At 38.4% G+C, this 22,706-nt stretch overlaps 1 protein-coding gene across 4 annotated transcripts in view; it reads right to left on the reverse strand.

The window, feature by feature from the left end:
* myh14 (myosin, heavy chain 14, non-muscle) overlaps positions 1-22,170 on the reverse strand; it is a 41,340-nt gene extending 19,170 nt beyond the window's left edge. For 3 of the 4 annotated variants that reach the window (XM_084386095.1, XM_084386094.1, XM_084386093.1), the window contains exons 1-16: positions 21,996-22,170; positions 16,455-16,623; positions 10,280-10,486; positions 8,978-9,134; positions 6,866-6,893; positions 6,294-6,411; positions 5,401-5,448; positions 4,350-4,442; positions 4,186-4,249; positions 3,575-3,673; positions 3,319-3,462; positions 2,974-3,188; positions 1,601-1,753; positions 706-879; positions 336-509; positions 124-238 (exon numbers count right to left, since the gene is read on the reverse strand). In XM_084386095.1, coding sequence (XP_084242221.1) covers positions 124-238; positions 336-509; positions 706-879; positions 1,601-1,753; positions 2,974-3,188; positions 3,319-3,462; positions 3,575-3,673; positions 4,186-4,249; positions 4,350-4,442; positions 5,401-5,448; positions 6,294-6,411; positions 6,866-6,893; positions 8,978-9,134; positions 10,280-10,486; positions 16,455-16,613 — 1,948 coding nt within the window. In that variant the 5' untranslated portion in view covers positions 16,614-16,623; positions 21,996-22,170. Of the gene's footprint in view, positions 1-123; positions 239-335; positions 510-705; positions 880-1,600; positions 1,754-2,973; positions 3,189-3,318; positions 3,463-3,574; positions 3,674-4,185; positions 4,250-4,349; positions 4,443-5,136; positions 5,149-5,400; positions 5,449-6,293; positions 6,412-6,865; positions 6,894-8,977; positions 9,135-10,279; positions 10,487-16,454; positions 16,624-21,995 lie in introns of all 4 variants that reach the window. The other variant, XM_084386096.1, reaches the window with a different exon arrangement.
* Between the last annotated feature and the right edge of the window lie 536 nt (positions 22,171-22,706).

Here is a 22,706-nt window from a genome sequence, read left to right on the forward strand (position 1 = left end):
ATACCAGTGCAAAACACATTCCCCAGTGTAACAATGATTTACGACACACACACACACACACACACACACACACACACACACACACACACACACACACACACACAAAAACATGCTTCCCCTCACCCTCCCTCCAGAGCTCAGAGATGAAGGGGTCAGATGACTGATGCAGGAGAGATGCCACATTATCGTTCAAAGGATCCATGTTCTTCACCAGCCACTCATCTGCCTTATAGTCCACCTGACAGAGTAAGAAAGTAGACAAGAGTCCATTTTGACTTCATGTTGAATAGAAAAAGGAAAAATGGAGAGCCTAGGGTAGTAAAAAAAAATCTGACCTTGCCAGCATAGTGTACAATGGAGAAGTCGGCCTCTTCTTTAAGCTGCCGCGGCCGCATGAACTTTGAGTGTGAACCCTGCTCAGCTGACAGTTTGTCCACAAATGAGCGATCAGTTGCCCTCGGAAACCAACACTCCTCATCCAACAATGCCAGCACGCCAGGAGGATGAGCCTATGGAGCAAACCAATTCGAAACACTATCAAGGCACTGCATGTCCAACAGTGGCGGATTTAGGGGTAGAAGAGGTGGTTTGCCCAGGGCACCTTACAAGCTAGACACTGCCAATGATGTCAAATCAGGTTGTATGACAGCAAACTGTCATACATTCTTCTCTATTATGTGAATTAAGATCTACACACACACTGACCGGTCTCTCAATGAGGTCGATACAGGGCTGAAGATCCAGACCGAAGTCGATGAAGTTCCACTCGATGCCCTCTCGCTGATACTCCTCTTGCTCCAGTACAAACATGGTGTGATTAAACAGCTGCTGCAGTTTCTCATTAGTGTAGTTGATACATAACTGCTCGAATGAGTTCAGCTATTGAGAAAGAGACATAGAGGATAATATTTCGTCAGTTGAATAATTACAGACAATAATTAACAGACATTTAAGGTGAAGTTTGTAGGGTTTTTATGTTAAAATTCATACTTTAACCCAGTTTATTGTCCATTGACTACTATTAGTATGTCATTCATGGGTTTATCTCCAAAACAGTGTAAACATTGAGCCTCTTTCAGGCACCATCTAAACACTGAGAGCGGTTCGTTCAGATCTGTCAATCTCGTTTCAGCTCAACCAATAGCGTGTGTTTGGGGCGTGGTTACTGTAGCAGGCGGAGCCAGAGGGTGTTTAGCTGGTGTGAGACCACGGCTGACACGCGTTACAATGACATTCAGCTTCCGTTACAGAAGTGCAAGCCAAAATTCAATGCATTTAGTGCATAACATAACAATGCATAACCTTCAAAGATTAAACAGGTCATGACATGAACTCATTAGTTCTACTCAACTGTTTACTCGTGTCGTGAGTGACACATAGCAACACAGCTGAATGGATTCCTAATATGTCTACTTTTACCTGTAGAGATGTGGCTACACAAGCACCCGTGAGAGCTGTTTTTGTGATATGTTTGAGTTGGGGGAGGCTCAACACACCAAAGGGCATAATGAGTCTAAGGGTGTTTGCAAGGTTGTTTGAAAATATGCTTTATTTTTGTAATTCTGCTAAGTGCCACTAGTGTTGCTCGGATCTGGCTCACCTGGAAGATCTCAAATCCAGCGATGTCCAGGATCCCGATGAACGAGGCTCCCTGGCGCTGCCTGCGGTCCAGGGCTCTGTTGATCCGGTGCACCAGCCAGCGGAACAGACGCTCATATGTGGCCTTCGCCAAAGCCTCTATCGCAAAATCAGCCTGAACACACCCACCAAAAGGGAAAGAATAAAAATTCAGGTTCACGTAAATCCCAAAACACACCCATTACTCATTATGAGAATAGGGACAACCCTTTTAGACCATGCGCCTGGCACGCCGACCATATTTCCCGTCATTAAACCAGCAAAAGTGGATTCGGACAGGCCCTAAGTGAACTTGCGCGTATGCATGTTTAGTGAATGAGACCCATTGCTTCCAACCCATTTTCCCTGAGCAATGTGGAGTGTTTCAGAGTGGAACAGGGATTTTAAAGAGAAAAATAAGGTAGGGACTTTATACCTTTGGAATTGAATGGATTGTAAAAAAAAAATAAAAAAAAAATGTATTTCATATGTGGAGCAGGTATCGCAATTACACTACCATTCAAAAGTTTGTGCTCAGTAAAATGTTTTAATGTTTTTTAAATTATTTATTCTCACCAAGACTGCATTTATTTGAAAAAAGTAAAAACAGTAATATTGTGAAATATTATTACAATTTAAAATAACTGATATAACTGATATTTACATTAAAATGTAATGTATTCCTGTGATGGCAAAGCTGAATTTTCAGCATCATTACTCCAGTCTTCAGTGTCACATGATCCTTCAGAAATCATTCTAATATGCTGATTTGGTGCTCAAGAAACATTTCTTATTATTATCAATGTTGAAAACAGTTAATTTTCTTTTCTTTTCTTTTGTGTGGAAACCTTTCTTTCAGTATTCTTCGATGAATAGAAAGAACAGCATTTTTTTTAAATATATATATATTTTTAACATTATAAATGTATTTACTTTCACTTTTTATCTATTTAATGCACCTTTGCTGAAAAATATTAATTTCTTTTTAAAAAGTGTATATTTGAATCGAAGTGTCCATTTTGATAAGACATCAATTTTTCTTTGGAATATCTAATAAATCATCATAGTAAAATCCATAAAGCACTTTATGCGGAGCTACGACTTTGAAAATGGTTTGATATGCGAAACTGTTCACTAATGATTCAGACAAAAGTTATGATTTATTGCTTAAACACCCTTGTTTAACCATGCATTAAAAACGCTGAAATAACACTGCAGTGTGAATATTTAAATGAGGTCACTGTCAATCTTTTTAGGGTAAAATGAACTCAACTATAAGTAGACAAGCGAGTTCCCTTCTCAGAGTCAGTCTGTAATGTACATTTGTAGTATTTGTAAAGCACTACATGAACACACCTGCTGCTTGGTCTGGGCCTTCTGGACGTACTCGCGGCCCACTTTGATGCGGGGAGTGAGAATGGCTCGGCTGAACTCCAGTACACTGATGCCCAGCAGGTGGCAGAGCTTCTGCGCTGCGGTGTCATCCGGCATTGAGGCCTGATCTGTGTTCTTCTCTTTGTGAAACGAGATGTTCCCAAACTGCAGCACTGCAGAGATCACCTTTAACATAGCTGAAAAGAGAGAGAGTGAGAGATCAGGATGGACAGCAGGATAGAAAATCTTGTTTAATTCAAGTACATGTTTTATGAAATCTTGTGGATGTTTCCTTCGAAATCTATTTGAGACCCTTTTCTCCCTTACATGTGGATTCTTCCGGGGTGAAGCCCATGATGGTCACTGAATCCATTGTCTGAGTGAAGTTTTCTGAATCACTCTGACCCGGAACAGGAAGTGACCCCCCGCAGATGAAGCGGTACTGATCCGCGCTGCCCAGCAGAAGCTCCTCTACAGAAAGGGTGTGAATAGATAAACACAATGATTATGTTTCCATTAGAGAGAATAAGAAACCTGTATATTGTGAAGCAGTGTGTTTTCAGTGTTTGTGTGGTCTACTGACTTCGCATGGCCTCAGAAGCTCCAGAGAGGAGCTGGTAGAAGATGTGGAAGGTTCGCTCCTCTTTAGCCTGCCTGATGGCTCGAGACTTCTCCAGCAGATCTGATGCACATGCAGGTTAATGAAAAATGCACCGATACACACTTTGTTTGCTGTACATTATGGGCCAGATTTACTAAACAGGGCAAATTAGCATGAGCGCAATTCCAAAAAAGCGCAGATGGGAGTGGAAAAGTTCAGCGCGTGATCTACCGACGACACACAAATTAAAGAACACAGACGCAGCCGGATCATTTCCATAATGACCAATGCAATTTACCAAGAGCAGCGCAAATTCACGTCTGGTTTAAGACTTGCTTTTTTTGGGCTGTAAATAATGGTGCAAATACCAGTAAATTGACAAGAGCCAACCTTAGTAAATCACCTAGCATGATTAATTTAAACACTCTCCTCCCATAAATTTTGCGTCTGAAAGGGAAACTCCAACAAATGCATTTGCAATAAGTTTAGCCACGAAAATAACCCTGTCCACGCCTTTTCAGCGATAGTTTTACACTGCGTCATTAATTATCAACTGGTGTAAAAGTGATTTGTAGTGGATGTTTGAAGGATACAGGTCTCAATATTAGCACCAACAATATATCCAGCAACATCAAAATTGATCCTGATGAATTTGCCCTAAAACAAATAAAAAAAATACATGTCAGACCAGAACAAAGCATGTGATCAAGATATAACTCTATGTGATTATGGTTAGATGTGGCGTTTCAGGGCTTACAAATCTGGAAGAGTTGTCGTTTTTGACCGTTTTGGCATTGCCGAAGGCCTCAAGGATGGGGTTCGCTTGCAGTAATTGTCTCTCCAGCTCCCCCTAGTCACGGGACAGAAAGAACAGCATGTCAGTGCAGGAATATTACCTACATTACAGCTAAAAGCCCATCATCAGCCCAGCATCAGCATATGACGCAGCCAAACAATCACACTCTTTTGCAAAAACACATACGCATTCATTTTACTAAACTGAGACTTACCACAGACAAGAAACACGCCTTCTAAAGGAGTGCAGATGTATTGTAAGGACAAACTAGTTCTCAAATCTAGTCAAATCTGTATAGAGAAATATTTTTCATAGCAGGTTTCAATTACATTTTTTAACTTAAATATTCTATTTTTAAGTTTAGCATTTGATTAATGAATAAATAAGAAAATATGTAAATTTTGTACAAATAAATGTCTGGAAACACAATTTCCATTCCATCTTTCCTCAACTTTGAAATTTGTCCTCAAATTAAAGCTAGCTCAGAAGAATCACACACACAGACAGCTGAAATGGCAAACTCATACATTTGCAGCTCAGCAAAAGCCTTAAGCCGGAAAAATAAAATTCCATGTACAGGCTAGAGAACCTCTGTCTAAGCTATGAGGTTTCACTCTCACCTATATAGACTAGTATGGTCTATATAGGTCAAAAAACAAAACAAAAAAACACCATAGCAAAGCTTTAATATGTATACAGTGCCCCCTACAGGCCCATAGTGGAAGCATTAGAACACAACAATACTCACATACTGCATTGTCTGTTAGTCCACAAAAAAAGAGAGATGGGGTGGTTGAACAAGTGCACAGAACACACGGGGGACAAAAAATAGAACACGTTGATGAGCAAAAACATGGTAAAAAAAATAAACATAAATAAATCCAAAGACATTAATAAGACATATGATATCACATGAGGTTAAAGTGGCAGGACGTGAATTAGAACTGCTGTAGTTTGAACTTCTCCTGGTCAGCCGGATGTGCCAGTCATAAAGAGAAAAGCCCCCACTCACCCTGTTCACAGCACTACTGCCACGACCCAGAGAGCGTGTGCCATCCATCTTCAGCAGGACAAAGAGGAAAGAAACCAACAGCAGAAAGAAACAGCAGGACCCGGGAAAGAGAGGAGACAGGGAGAGGAGGGCAACCAAGAAGAGTGGAAATTGAAATATTAGAGAAAAGGAAATGCAAATGAAAGGATTTTTGGGGGTTTGTATGTATTTAGCGCACAGATACACCAACATTTACAGCTTTAGAATTCAAGATGCAATTATAAGGATGGCCCATGGGTAGTGTGAAAGACTGAAAAAACTTATCAATATTGGGGATATGTAATGTAATATAATTATATTATAATTATTACAATTCACTTTTAATATTTAAAAAACAATTGATTTGATTTTTTATTTAATTTTTCACATTGTTTTTGACAAACTAGTATAGAATTTTTAAATCTACCATTTACAGTTTACCAGCATCAGCTTATCGTAATAGGCCAAAATTGTAATCATATTTGTGCATCCCTAAAAAAAATAAAACTTAATATTTAATGAAATATAATTTTGGCAGATTTAATAAAGCAATAAATTAAAACATTATAATCATTTTTATTTGTGGTTCCAGTGAAAATATGGGTACTATCTATACTATACTATAAGTACTATCCCAACCGGATCCTCCAATAATACAATATTATTGTATTATTACTGCATTTTGTATTATTTATCCTTATTGTTGAGCCATGTAACAGAACAGTTATTCGAGAACTACAGACAACAGCAAAAATAAATAAATAAATAAATAAATAAAATAGAAAGGTAAGCATGTGCTGACTTGTTTTAGAAAAGCAGAATGCAGAAAGAGCTTTTTCTCTCCCTAAAGTCTTCCGCCAGTCCCCCGTCCTCACCTGTAGGGCGATGTCTTTGGGCCGTCCCAGAGTGCCAGACTTGTGTGAGGACGCCACATGTGCCAAATACTGAATCACTTTTTTTGTGTTCTCCGTCTTTCCAGCACCAGATTCCCCACTGAACACACACACACACATAAACAGAACAAATAAACCACCTTCTTCTGTAAAATAGGGGCAGACTATTTTCAGAGTTATTCAAACAAATACTGGCAGATGACTTAAATGACTTAGCTGGAAACAAATTTGGAACAAAATTAGAAACATGTGCCAGTAAATGGTAAGAAAATACGGATCTGTAGAAAAACATGTTATTCTACATTATAACAGGCCTTAGGGACTAAACAAGGTAAGATCGTGTCTTTTTGTGCCCTTTAGGCTTCTGCTGTGCCTACTAAGGCATTCAAGTCAAATACCTGCAGCTCAGTCTTACATCTCTCCTCATGCTGCAAACCATCTTAACTTCTCCATATTAAATGCTCAATTAAATGTTCACTGATTTTTCTAAACTTTCTGCTGTAATTCCACATATATGGAGAAATATGCAGTGGCCACAGCCAGTGGAAACTCACGTGCACAGAATGGCCTGATCTTCTCTGTCTGTAGGAGAAAAAACAAAACACATGAATAGGGACATTAGAATGACCAGTGAACATTTACAATAATTGCTCTTGATTTAAAAATGAATTTGAATTGTGTCAAATTTCTGAAAATTTAACTTTTGGTATTTAAGAGAAAACTTAAGTGTAATAATAAAATGCTTAGAGAATAATCATTTAATTATTATGACTCAAAAGTAGGGGGTGACACCCAAAGACACTGAAAGTAACTCTAAATGATACAATTATAAAATTATATCAATATTGAGAGCATCTTGATTGGTGGATCTGAACCAGTTTTGATCCAGGACACAGATTTTACATTCAACAGTGGCAATACAACACAGTTGTTATTGTCAAATAAAACTAAAATGATTAATAAAATATAATAAAAGAAAATAAAAACTTTATTTTGAGATCCCGCTGTTATTCATGCAAATGCTTTTAATCTAAGCACAATAAGACACAAAAGAGAACACACTCATGCGCACAGAAAGCCGCTTCAGACAGCGCCTGAACGGACAAAAACCTAATAAACCTGCTGTCTGTCATTATGGATAATCAAAGAACAAAAGAAAAAGAGAAAATCACTGACTGAATAACTTTTGTAGCTTTAATAAGGATTAATCTATATTTCATTTATAATTTATGCAGTGAAGACTGTGAAGTGTTTGATAACTTTATTCAATTTTTATTTATATTCTACCTGTCCATTTTTTTTTTTTTTACAAGGTTACATGGGTCAAAAACAACAAAAACAATAATGTTTTGAGCATTTTTACAGGGCAAGTAAAAATCTGAACCGGTCTGACTGGGCCAATAGAAATAAATTGAGTCCTGATATATTGAAGCGCACAGGTAAATGTGACATTCATTACAATGGGTTTATGTAACGATTTTTTTAAGTTTACTTAAAGTTTACTTTTTTTAAAGTTTAAGTTGTTACATTTTATAAATGTACATTTTTCAAATTGATAGCTTTCAATTATACTGTAATGCTGAATGCCTACAATTAATGGCTAAAATTGAAAAAAAAAAAAATTTCATAGAGACATCAGTAGCAGTATTGGTGTTACTGGCCTTCTTTCATAAAATGATGCCTTTGAACAAATATTTAAAATATAGGTGTCAGAGATATTCATTCTTTTGCTCATTTAGTTTCATTATCATGGACTTTTAGTTTGCTTCTTATTATCTCCTGTTGTCTTTGTTCATGTTTCCCATCATCATTAGTTACTGGCAATTCATCTGATCATCACACCTGTTAGTCTTTTAGTTCGTTATCAGGGTGTATTTAAGATCCTCGTTTCTCTGCTTTGATTGTTGGTTATTGTTTGTGTATCACACACTATTATGTTACCTGTGGATTATCTGAGTTTGTTTGATTAAATTTTTGAATTCATCTTCATCTGAACTTCTTCTGTGGACCTTATTCACTGCGATCGTGACAACAGGCTTCTGTTGTTTCTGTTTCTAGAAATAGAATAGAATGGGGCATCAGTTTACTATTGGAATTTGTCGTTTCGCGCTGCATCCAGTGTAGACAGCATCACTGATTATAATGGGTTGTATTTGGTTTAGTCGTTTCACACCGCTCGCGTCTAGTGTAGACACGCGGTTTCAGTAGTTGTGACGTTTAAAGTGGATTCATCGCCTGTTTTACGTTAACCTGGCACTGGCAGTCCTTTGCTTACTGCAGAACCTTGCACCATTCACTTTAAATTTGTACACGTTTCGCTGAAAAACTCGATTCTGACTCTTCAATTGCGCCATACAACTGGTAACAGACTGAGGAAAGACCCGTGACATAATCGGCATGGCACTTTTTCCCAGAAAACACACGCACCGGTTGAGCCAGTTTATTAACCACGGACACACCCTGAAGAGCAGGATCCAGGGTGAAAGTGCCAAATCTCAGTGTCTCAGTCATGCCTGGGGTTTCACACTGTTACTAAGTGTGTGAAAGATCTGAAACTTCATGTAGCAACATGAATCTACTTTCTAAATATTCTGACGCAGAGGTGTATGAATAAATTCACATGAACTGAAGCAGGCCTACAGCAGGATAGTTGGTTGCCATGGTACCTTGCAGCATGCTCCTGTAAGCCGCCTCCGATATGGCGTAGATATGTGGAGGCATCTCATGCCGTTTCTTCCCACGGTACATCTCTATGATGGATTCTGTATAGATGGGCAGGTTCTTATAGGGGTTGATAGCAACACAAAACAGGCCGGAGTATGTCTGTGGCACACAAACACAATAATTAAGACAGTTAGAAATAATGATTTTAAATGTAGAAACTATTCTTGGCAGAGACTGAACAACCTCAGACCGCCCACATTCTCTTCACTGACTGCCTGATGGATACTGCACACAAAACTAGCAGCCGCTTAAAATCAGAAGCTTAGATCTGAATGGCTTCCTGAAGTCAGAGCGCTCAGGTTTTTATCAGTTCAAAGCAGATGTTGAAACATTGTAAAACCAAGCACATTAAGCAATTTTAAGGAAGAACTAATCACTGGATTTTACAAAGTTTGCAAGATTAGTGCAACGATTTTTCTAAAGAGCTCTAGGTTTGCTGTGCTTGTTTGTAGGGCTGCACAATTTGGGCAAAATTTCTGTGATTATAAATCAATGTGACATTACTATTATTATAATAAAAATATGAAACAAAATAAAAAAAAATTCTAGACTATTTTACTATAAAATGAACTAATATTTTATGTGTCTTAATTTCCTATTTTTCAAATGTGAAACCACTGAGCTTTTATTTTGGTGGAAATTTACTGTATTGTTTTCCATGTTATGTTACTTTATATATAATATTAATAATAATATAAAAATAATAATAAATGTACCATATTAACTGAGTGAATTTTACTCTACATTTATTTTAGTCAAAATTCTGGTTGACGTTAAAGTGAAAAAATTTAACCAAATATTAATATATATAATTACATTTTACTTGTGCAGTCAAATAGATTAATCGCATCTAACATAAAAGTTTGTGTATATGTGTGTGCGTTTGTATATATACACACAACACAAACACACACACAAACTATTTACTAACTTTTATGTTAGTAAAAGTGATACTCCTTATATATAAATACTCCTTGATCTTGTGTTTGTATAAGTGTGTCTGTTCATGTGTGTTTGTACTTTCTTGGCTGCGTTCTACATGAAACCTGGGCAGAAATTTAAACCGTGAGCCTTTGATGAACAAACACACACGTGCATATCTGTGTGTGTAACACTATCCTTCTCACTTACTCAGAGAAAACCCACACACTCATGTGATGGCAGGGCACAGTCGTGAGCATGTGTCAGAAGTATGATTGCTAAAAACATGTGGGAAACAACTCTGGCTAAAGGGAAACACTCACATATATGAGTCCTGAATAGTATCTCTCTCGTAGATTGTGTAAAACAGAGGCCTCATTGAGGCATGTGAGATCTGCCATATCTTCGACTTTACTGAATCGGGGAGGGTTCATCCGCTGCAGCTCCTCCCTCGAAAGCGTCATTTTCTTCCCAGTTTCAGTAAGCTCCACCTCCACCTCGTCGCCCCGCTCCTCACGCACACTCGCAGACTGACCAAAGGAAACACAGGCAGAAAAAGAAAGGATGATGAGGGATTAAATGATTGCGCTCTATGTAAAATGTCTTTCATTGAACATGCGCTACAAACTCCACATTTGCAGCCAATGGGTCAATGTCCTAATATTAATATTAAAGTCATAATCACTGTAAAGTCAAATGCCAATGTTGGCTCAGATATTATGTAGACAAAAATCTAAAATTTCACTCATGACAATTATGCACATTAATGTCTCAGTACTCTAATGTAAAACAATAAATAAAAATATAGCTGCAAGCAGCGATGACGGGCCCAAGCTCCCGGAGGCTTTAGGACAACTGTGCAATCATTTGAATGAGCCACATTTACTGCAGTCAGCTGGTGCCACTATGAGCAGAAACCACAACAGCCACATCCATGAGATCAATAAAATTTAGATTAATTTCATGTCATAGGATGTCATAGGACAATTTCAAATATGTGTGTAGTTATCATTTGCAGCTCAAAATATTGTAAGTCCATAAGTATTTATCTTAAGGTCTTTTTAAATGAATGATGATGGTTTCAGGAGATGCACCCTACCAGAAATGTTACAACCTTGTGAGATAAACACACACAGTTTCTGTGTTTCAGAGATTGATAATGATACTTAATATTCTCCTACAGACCACTGAGTCTCTCACACAAGCATACTCACTTTGTTGGAAACAGAGAATACATTCATGTTTGATGGAGACAGACAGTCTGAGGGGGAGTGTGTCAGGGGTCCAGAAACAGAAATAGATATACTGAGACATAGAGAGTGAGAGTATAGAGTGCCGCCTTCATGGCCTCCAACAGGAAGTGCTGAGATCTCTCCCTCTCTCTGTTCTCTCTGGCAGTCAGTCACATTCTCAACATGGGACACTTCATGACGAGGCCTCATTTTGCATTGCGGTGACGTTTAGCATTGAGCAACCCTTGGTTCAACAAGTGTATTGAGTTATTTATAGAGTCAGTGTCATATCAAAGCACTAAAGCCACGTGTTCGGTAGGTGGGCTGCATAGGACCTTCTGAAGTAGCTTTTTAGGTCTGAAACTTTAACTAGAAGGAGACCAACATAAACAAGGTCAAAAGTTGAGCAGCAGATTAGAGCCTCCTGTCATGGCTTGTAATACAACAGCTCCTCAGGAACCTTGGGCAACCAGCTAAAAGCTCTGGTTCATTTTGTGATCATTTAGTCACCTGATATTTTTTAAATCCTAATTATTTACCTTGGGGGGTATTTTTATTATTATAGGGAATATTAAAACTGGTTCTATATTCACAAGAGACACAAGGTGGCAAGCTTGTATATCCATAAGAGGGAATGATATTTGAAAGCTACATTGGAGGGGTCGATTTTTTAGTCAATAACAACATAAATTTGGGTTTGCTTCACACAGAAATCAATCATATGAATCATATCAATCATAATCATACTTATGAATATAGCTTATGAGCCATATGGACCACTTGTATGCTGTCACTGTATTGAAAAGAACAGTCTTAGTCATGTTCATACAGAACATGTTTTTGCTGTTTACACGCAGGTGTCACAATTTTGGACTCTTATTTTGATATTCTTTTTTGTTTCCCTTAGTTCCTGTATCCCTGCTCTGTTTAGTTTTGGTTTCCTTCGTTTCTGATTATGTCATTGTTTGTTCCTATGGTTACATATTATCTGCACCTGTCTGCCATTATGTTCGCCTTGTACTGTATTTATACTCCGTTCTTTAGAGTTCTCGTAGTGGTTTGCGATTTCTCCTACGTTTTCCCTATGTATTCCTGAGTGTCAAGAAGTTTTCAAATTGAGCTGCTTGAGTGGTAACCCCATTTCCAAAAGATTATTGGAGTTTAAGGCTTCTTTATATTTCCATCAGGATCAGTGAATTAGGATAAACTCAGGATTAGACACAAATTATGATTACTCACAGATCCCAAGCATCATGATCAATAACACTGTGGGCCCTATTTTAACGATCTAAGCGCATGGTCTAAAAGGGTTCACTTAGGGTGTCCGAATCCACTTTTGCTAGTTTAATGACGGGAAAAATGGTCGGCGCACCCGGCGCATGGTCTAAAAGGGTTGTCCCTATTCTCTTAATGAGTAATGGGTGTGTTTTGGGATTTACATGTGTTAAACCAATCAGAGTCCCATCTCCCAATCCCTTTAAATGCCATTTGAACTCACGCCATGGCAGATTCGCTATTTAAATGACGGAATTTGATAGTGGAAAGACAGAATGCGTCTCCAGAGCGCGAACGGAACTGCTTGTGCGCGAGGTAAAAGTGCGCAAGCAGACACAATAATAATCTTTTACATTGTAATCCTTTTCATTTTAATATTTGGCATGTTTGTGTGCTGCTGTGTGTCCCTGTGTGTTTAATAAGCAGAGTGTACGCACGTTGTGGACCCGCCTATAGGCGCACATTACTAACACGCTCTTTAAATAACAAAAAAAATATTGCGCCATTGACTTTAGACCAGGTTTCAGTTGGTCAATGGCGCAATATTTCTTTTGTTATTTAAAGAGCGCGTTAGTAATGTGCGCCTATAGGCGGGTCCACAATGCGCGTCTATTTCTGTTGCCTCAAAATAGCAACGCGCCAACAATGCGCCAGAACACACCTCGTTTTCAGACCAGCACGCCCATGGGCGCACAAATGGGCCAGATGCATTTTCTATTTAAACAACGTGGCGCAGGACGTGAAAATGATAACTGCGTTATATGATCAATATGATCAATATGATCTCTTTGGAATGCAACAACCTGTCAAACATTTAAAAAGAACCCACCTATATCTTCTCTACAAACAAATGGAATTGTAACACATTTATGTAATGTTTAAAATACTATTTATAATAATCTATAGAGCTTAAAACACGGAGCTGCTCATATCCATCATTAAAACTGCTTGACTGAAGAACTGGGAAGCGCTATTGGCGGTTTTTACACCTAATTACACCTATTAAACAAACTCACATGTCTATCACAAGGTTGAATCCAGTTATTCATTAGTCAGCTATTTATTAATGCTTGTTCTATCTTGAATAACGTGACACTTCCATAACGTGTTGTTCCCATAACAGAGATGCTCTGTGTCTGTGCTGTCTTTCTCGCATTTTTGAAGGCTCATAAAATATAATACTGTGGCTTGGCTTGATACACAGTCTAATGGTCTAACGAAATCTAAAATTTAAACATCTTTTACTGTACCATTTCATGGGCCTTATACTTCTTATTTGAGCCAACGCAGATAAATGAGCAAAGTTAATTCAGGGCAAGACTGATTGTAAAGCAAATCCTGATTGGTTGGAGCGAGAGCATGCTATGATTGGTGAGCTCAAATGGCTGTTATCTGATTGGCTTAGAGTCCACCAATTGGTGGAGTCCATTTATTTGTGGATTTCTCTGCATGGCTTGACGCTAGAAGTGTTTCAAAATCCATAAATGTGTACAAATGCGCAGGAAGCAATTCACAAAATGCAGAGTTGTGTTTGTGACATAAAGCAAATTCGTAAATAGTTGTTATATGCAAATCTCATTAGATATATTTGTGAATTTTATTAATTTTTGTGTAACTATTTACATTTATTTGTGAATCTCAATATATTTATTTGGAATAATGAAACAATTCTAACACCATAGTTGAAGGACGCAATCTACTCTATGTTTTGATCATCGTTTCGAAAACGACCCGGACGTAGTCATTGACAAACACACAATTTTCTCAGCTTTTTGTTCAGAATGTTGCTTTTTTTTATGAAACTTACCCACATTCAAATGAAAAGGAATGAATGAAGCTAGAATAAAATATTTTGTGAAAATGATCCAAATGCTGGCATTGGCTGGCAACTTTTAACAAAAACGCTGGCAGGGAAAGAGTTAACTTGAGATTCACATATTTTAAAGGTGCATTGCGCAAAAGTCTGAGTTTTCGCAGAACTACGCCCCCTCTGGCGGCAAGCGAAACTGCAACCAGAGGTGTGCACGCTCACGGACCACACGCACACGCACGCTTGCACGAGCACGAGCTGGTCATAACCCAAGGAGCATCAGCCGCACAAATCTTTTGTTTACAATCATAATGTCTTCAGAGGTTATAAAGTTTTAAATCTGCAAGTAATTTAAAATATGTGAAAGGAAAGGCAATTGAGTAAATAACACACTTATGTGTGAGGGAAAAAATGGGGGTAGTAGAAAACTTCGTTTTTTATTCCCATCTATCTCCATGTTGAACTGTGTTATGTGTTTACTGTATCCACTTATGACTATTATTATGGAAACACGTTCATGAACAATATAAGTTATTACTTTGTAAAAGCTCAAAATAGTAATCATGATACCATACCATACACAGTCGGTCAACAAAGTACACCCAAATGTCTCAAGGTAATAAACAATCAAGTGGCACTATGACGTTACCATAAAAGCCAAATAGGCTAATCCGCCGAAGATTTGCGGGGGTTTAGCCTGTTTTATTGATCAGCTAAGTAGCATATTCCAATAGCAATACATCGTAATTAAGCAGTAATTTGCTCAAAATTTGTGTCTAAGTATCTAACTTATATATCAGCATTTTATATCACAATCATTCTGAACCTGATCACTGACAATGGTAAGTTAGTAAAACCTATTCCGATTGTACATTTATCTAGCTTACGCTAAAGCATTACACATTTTATGGATCGTCATTTATTGTCATTATTGGCCGTATCAGACATTAGAGAATGGGATATATCTTACCTTTTTATCAAGAAAAAAGCCAACTGAGGATCCCGTTTGAGCCCTAGAGCAGACCGGAGATCTCTCCATTTGTTGAAAGCCTTCCCTATGTTTACTCTCGTCTTACCCCGACGCCTGTCTGACTCCAATTTGGACCTTTTGGTTGCACTAGACAAAAGTTCTCTTTTTTTTTATCTGACGTGGAGTTTGCGTTGGTGTTTGAAATGAACTACAAGCCGGTCTCTTAGAATCCATTTTCTACGGAGAATGGCGGCGTCGGCGCATACACAAACCTGCCAGACATATGAGCGTGCCGTGAACGCGCATGACGTCACGCCCAGTCTCAGATTCCGACCCGAATCCCTCTTATTTATTTTACTGTACAGGATTATAGAGGCAATCGCAGTGATCAGAGAAGGGCTCATTCAGCTCATCAGGCAATTGTTTAAGCATGTATGGGTTAGAAAACGGGTATTTTTAACATGAAAAGTTGCGCAATGCACCTTTAAATGACGTGTAATGCTTGACATGAGGGTTATAGACGTCCATCTAGCATGTGATTACATTGAAAAACAATGGAAAAGTAGTGCAGTGAAATGGAAAAACACATTCTGTGTGATCACTGTTCTTAATGTTGGACCAATAAATCGTTGCATTTTTTCTGTTTCGCCAGTAAGTGTCGGAAGCGGGACTTGTATATTGACAGCACTGGGACTTTTATTTTGACAGTGCTGAGTTTACAGTCTTTGTATGACAATTATGTCTAATCATTTATTAGATCTGAAATGTTAAAGAAATTAAACAGTATTTGAAAAAAGGTTAGCGTTTGCCTTTCTATTATTAGTAGGCCTAATCGAAAGGCAAAAACTATAATACTTTTTTGTATACCATTTAGTTTATTGAAAATTTCTGTCTTTAATTTATTATTATTATTGTCATATTCACTGTGTATGTAAAATTTGCATTAACTGATTTTCACCCAGTTCAAATTATTTAAATATGGTTTTCCATATCGGTTCATTTTCAAATATTTTTTTTTCAAATTTAGTTTTTATATAATATATTGTTAAATAAATATACATTTTGTAGCAGCATGTATTATTTACTATCTTTAAATTAAATAGATTGAATATAAATATATATATATATATCTCGCCTTTACATCGGCCACAATACCTTCTAAAATATCAGCACCGGCTATCAAAAACCAAAACTTTTTGTATCAACCTTACCTCAAACCCATGTTTCTCTGAAGGCACCCATACGAGTCTCTTAGCCGCCCAATCAGCTTGGCTGGAGGCGGAGAACTTTGAGCTTGGTGACCCAGGCCCCGCCCCCGTGGACAGGAAGCAGGTGACATCATTAACACTGCCCCCCGCTGGCCTGGACATGGTTGTAGCACTGCGTAGGAGAAACAAAGAGAGAGAGTTGTAACTCTTCATGGAGGAAACACAGCAGAGACCGATCATTACCCTTAATCGAATTATAACCCTCATCGTTATTATGCCACTGAGGCAATCAGCCAGTCCATCAATCACAGGATAGGGCAACAGAGAGGGACGAGGGGAGGCAAACCAACAGACAGAGAGTGTTGAGAGAGAAATATGGAGATGATTACAGTATTGTGACATTTAATACTGCAGTTATACTGAAGGACACCCTGATCAAGAGCTTCAGCAACAGTATGCATATGAGAAAATGTGTGTGTGACTTTACATAGCCTGTGTAAATATGATTAAGAAAACATACAACCACACGTACATATGTGTATTTTTGATCTTGTTACTGCATTTCTGCACCAATGAATTGTCAACTATAATAAACATGAACGAACAAAATGTCTATTTTTCAGGATACATGCAAGAGGCATGAGAACTGCAGATGTGGCCAGATGTGTCCGTAATGAAAGACACCTAAGCAGTGCTACAGCTGATCGTCCTTGCAGAGCCAAACCACGTGTAACCATAACGTGTGACCCAAGACCTGTTTGAGAACTTGCAAGTGCCATGGAGGAGGAGTGGCGAGACATCTCACAGCAAGAACTGACAAATCTGGTGCCATCCATGAGGGTGAGGTGCACTACTATCGTACTAAAAACATGACAGTGATTTGAAAAGTTGGCGGTTGGCAAGATTTTTTTATGTTTTTGAAAGAAGTATCTTATGCTCACCAAGGCCACATTTATATGATAAAAAATACAGTAAGAAATAGAAATATTGTAAAAAGCAATTTATTCTTGTGTTAGCAAATCTGAATTTTCAGCATCATTACTCCAGTGTTCAGTCACATGATCCATAAAAAATCATCATAATATACTGATTTGATGATCAAGAAAATGTTTTATTGTTATGTTAAAAACAGTTTTGCTGCTTATCTTAATATTTTTGTGGAAACCGTATTACATTCTTTTTCAGGATTCTTTGATGAATAGAAAGTTCAAAAGATCAGCATTGTTTCTCATTAGCCATTTCTCATTAGCCTCACTCATACGATCACTATAGGGAAGACGATCCCAATTCCGTTTCATTATGACTAATTTCTTTCCTTTTTTAAATCTTACTTTGCAGCCAAATGGTCTAGTTGCAACATCTTAAAACATGTGCTAACAGAATCTTCACTCTTTGGCATGCAGTAAGCCATTTCTGAGAAACGCTGTAGAAAGTGGATCGGTCCGAGCGCAACACACTTGTAGCCAATCAGCAGTAGGGGGCGTGTCTAATCATGATGGGGGAGGAGAGAGAGAGAAAGAGTGAGTGAGAGGGAGATTTGAAGAAAGACTGTAGAAAGAGAGATGGCTGAGAGACATTGCAAAAGAGAAAATGTCCGATGAATATCAAAGAAGGGTTATGATCAGGCAAGAGCTTTAGGACCCGTGTTAATATTAGAAAAGCTTTCCAGAGCCGAGACCGAAGTGGGAAGATCTGAAAACGGACGCAGAGGTCGCGTTGCTTCTGCTCCATATGCGAGTAACATTGGTTTATGCTGTTGGTAATGTTAGCTCTAGTAACAGGACAGTTTTGAGTGTCACTGTTTATCTGGAGCTGCTGGTTACTAACAAACAACTCTTGCTTGTATATACTCATACTGTTATTTTCATTTTTTGTTCTTCCTTGTCGTTCGTTCGTCATCTTTATTTTGCAAGCATTATTTTGCTCCGCCTTAGCTATGATAAAGAGACACCTACTCTTGCATTGCGTGTTCATGCATTTTGGGGGCGGAGCAATGAAGGGAGGGGTGTGTTTGTTTGGGTTGAATTCAAATATCAACAGTGTTCAACAATGTTTCTCAGAAATCGCTTAAAGCAGAGCAGCGTTTTCATCCCACCGCAGTGTTTAGACTTATGAGGGAAATCATATCAACCTATAAATGGCTTACTTATAATAATATTGCATGTTAAACTGGGATAGGATAAAGTATTTTAGCATGGAAATAAAAATGACACACTACATCTACATACAAGTCTTGTCTTTCTATCTGTGTGTTTGATGCAGGGGTGTTCCTCGATGTGTGTGTGTCTGAGGTGGATAGGGGGACAATGTGCATGTTCTGAATTTGATGGATCGGTGAAGTGACAACCAGGCCAGAAAGCCAAGAGTGGAAATGAGGTCTACACATATAAACGTCCAGAGAAAAACAGGCCATTCAGGCCGTACAGTATATTCCAATCCATGATACATACCGGCAAATAAGCCCGACTACTTCATTGCATTCTAGCGCATTATAGTGGGGGACTACATCTTAAAGCTAGATGAACACTAAACCTGCCCAGTTTAAAGATATAGGCTAGTTCATCCATTTACTCAACCTCATGTTTCAAACCTGCATGACATTTTTTTCCATGGAACACAAAAGGAGATGTTACACAGAATTCCATCGCTGCTCTTTATTGAATGTGAATGGGGATCGAGCTCCAAAAATGACACACAAAAAAAAATCCCTATTAAAGTGGTCTATTTGATTAGTGCACTATACAATCGTAATCCATGATACTTTTGTGTAAGAAACAGACCAAAATAAATAGCTCTCAAATGTCATTCATGTTTGCCGACATTAAAATATGGTGTGTAGGGCTGTCAGTCACTGTCAATTATTTTGGTAATAACTATTTTTATGATGATTAATCAAGCAATCAGATATGTTTTGTCATAAGTAGCCCAATAAAAAAATAGACCCATTAAACAATCAACAGTTACACTTTATTGTAAGGTGTAATTATACAATTAATACTAAGTAATATTAATTCAAGATCAGAGTTTGGTTTAGGGTTAGTGTTTCTGTTGACACTTTAGTTTACAGTGTCTTTGTTACAAATGCTACATGTACTTACTGTGGTAATACCAGTCAATTATGCATAATTACATGCAACTAAACCAAACCAACCCCACTATTCCTAACACAAGTATGTAGTTAATTATATGAAATGTATAATTGCACTGTAACAAGGACACCTTAAAATAAAGTGTACCCATGTTTCGTTTAATGTAATTACTACATGTAACAAGTAATAAAGTGTTACCCAATAGCCTTTAAAATTACTTAAACTACATAAATAAAAACAATGAGGCTATATTAATTGAATCTATAAAGTATTAAAAGTAATTTTAAAATACATAATGTAATATACTGTATGAGTGCACATCAGCCTGTTTTATACTATGGCAGAGACAGATATGTGTAATATTCATATACATCTTGTAAATCAGTCAGGTTTGGAACAACATGAGGACGAGTGAATAAGATTTTTTTTTTTTTTTTTGGTGAAAAAAGAGAATCCTCATTCTGATATTCAGTATCGCTCAGATAAACAGGTTCACTGATTAAAAGAGCATTGTTATACACAGTATAAATCCATATTGAGATCAATTAGAGCACTTTGTTCTGACATCCTAGCACTGAAGAAGAGCCTGTGGGCAATACAGGTCCTGCTTGACCAGACGCAGTAGTGGCCTCACCCGTCTGGGTTTCAGGACCTTTCATTACGAAACTTGTTACACCAATTAAAGTCATCCAAGTTTTCTGACTGAGGTTGTGCAACACATAGGGAATGTGTATGAACTAGCCAAACTATTGTTTTTTAGTCATCTGCTCTTAATCCCAGTCCTCAAAATTCCCCAGAGGGCTTCAGAGTTTTTTTCCACAGAATGATCGTAATGCTGGTTGGTTTAGTCTACGCATGTCAATCACTTGGGTGTGTTTTCCTTTAAGTGTGTTGGCAGCATCTGCCACACGACAGTTGCACCAGTTGCACTTTGAAGATATTTCCAAAAAGATCACACTGCATTAATGTGTAAGATGCATGGCCATAACCAACACGTGCCTCTCAATATTCAGATTAATGGTCGTTGGTCAGATTAATGGATTTTTCAGTGGTTCAAGCATGATGTGAGTGTGTGTTCACTACACTGGAGAGTCAAGGGATCTGGGTTACACACACCTTACCCATCAACACCATCCCTCTCACGGTGACTATGAGATCATGTCTTACTCACAAACCTGTCCGAGTGTGTGTGCTTGTGCATGACAAATATGACAGGAATGAGGGTGTATCTCTTTCATTCTGTATGTCTCGTTCTCATCCGCTCTCAATTTTCTCTTTTAAAAAGTATTTTATGTGAAATATTGAAACATTCTAAATAATAGAAAAAATAAACAATATGACAGTAATATCAATAAAAATAATTGCAAAATATAAGGAACAACTAATTTCAAATTAATAAATAAAATAAAGACTACTCCATTGTACAGACAATGAATGAAGTCAGTATGAATTTCAGAGCTGTGACTGTTGCCTGCAGTTCATATATAAATGTGGCTGTGACAGATGCATGACTGTCCTCTCTCTCTCTCTCTAATACACAAAGTAATTAGGGTAGTTTAATGTTGATCTTTCATTTCTGACTAGTTAGATAGTTATATACATGATCAGATGAGACTAAACAAAGGGCATCAACATGATCATGTGTGTGTGGTTCTCCTTGACGGATCCTCATCATCTGACGCGGCAAAAAAAGCATCAAACACGCGGTCTATTCTTTATTATATTATTACGATACCGCTAGTGACGTCCGGTTCTCATGGAAACATAATTACGATACGGCGTTTTTTGGGGTATTATAAGCGCGTTCCAGTCTGACTGAGTCATGCTGCCTTATAATGCTGTCTAGGTAGTAAGTGCCCTAGGTTTTGAGACATCGCGCCGGTAGCCGGGCTGGGATCGTGTCTGTGATGTATGTCTTGCAAAGCTTATCTATTCTCATAATAGAAGACCTAAAAAGAGAAGAAACCACACCTCGGGCATTATTAGGCTATATGTGACAAATAAATAGAGCAGCTCTGATGGGTTAATGCAGCACAGAAAGGCATGGACCGTTCATACTTTCTTAAGATGGCTCAGGGAAACACCCTTTAACGGTGATTACTGTATCTGCATATGAAGATGAGACATTAATGTTCTGTATGTCTCTGAATTATTACATATATGCATTTACTTGCTTCCCAGAGAGCGTGCTATTGGAAAACGCTTAATACATAATGTATAAAACGTTTTGATACCGCAAATGCTGTTAATGTGCCAGCGATGTGACCGTTTTCTATAATGCATTTTGATGCCGGGGTCTTGCCGGATCTTCTATACACACTCTTGGGGGGACTGTCCCTCTCCGGTGTCATTTTCGGCTTTATTTCGAGGCCCTATAACCCACTGAAACATGATCACGCGCACGGCGCAGAATAAGGAGATACGGACATAATACAAGAGACAACGCGTGTCTTACCTTAAATGTGTTAATCCACTCTCGGGATATGGCTAGAGCTGTGAAGAGAAAAGAAACGTGCTCTCGTGTTTTTCTTTTTCAGTGTGAGAGGGCTAAAAGGGCAAATGCGGCTTTTCACATTACAGCGCTCGCGTGAAGCCGCAAACTCAATCACACTGAGAATAAAATAGACAGTAAAGAGAAGTGATGGCAAACGGAGGACTTCACCAAAACGCCGACGCTTCCTCACTATTGACCAATGGCGTTAAGGATATACACGCGTAGTCCCGCCCTCCAGAAAATAGAAGCTAATTAAAGCCCTTACTATCCCTTTAAACCCGCCTTGTGAATAGGACAGAGCGGTCACGCCTTTGTACTGGCGGATTCTAGCTCGACAGCCAATCATACGCGCGATGATAAGAATGACAGCACTGGGGAGCCAATGAATCGAGAGGATTGGGTGAGGCTTGTCCTGATTGACGTGGCTGGTGGCCAATGGCGCGAGAGCAGCAGGTGCCGCTGCAGGACTGTCGCGCGGAGGGGTAGAGATTTGCGCGCTCTTTGTTGACAGCAGCGCAGTGTGTCTGACTGTCTGCCGCGGGAATGATCCCTGAAGCTGGACGCCCCAGATTCCGCATTAATGCCGAGGAATCTGAAGATCGAGGTCTGGATGGCCGCGCCTAACAATTAGGTCAAAAACGGAACAAAATTCGAGATTATATTTAATTTGAG

Source organism: Rutilus rutilus, assembly GCF_951802725.1.
Source record: "Rutilus rutilus genome assembly, chromosome: 17".
Lineage (NCBI taxonomy): Eukaryota > Metazoa > Chordata > Actinopteri > Cypriniformes > Leuciscidae > Rutilus > Rutilus rutilus.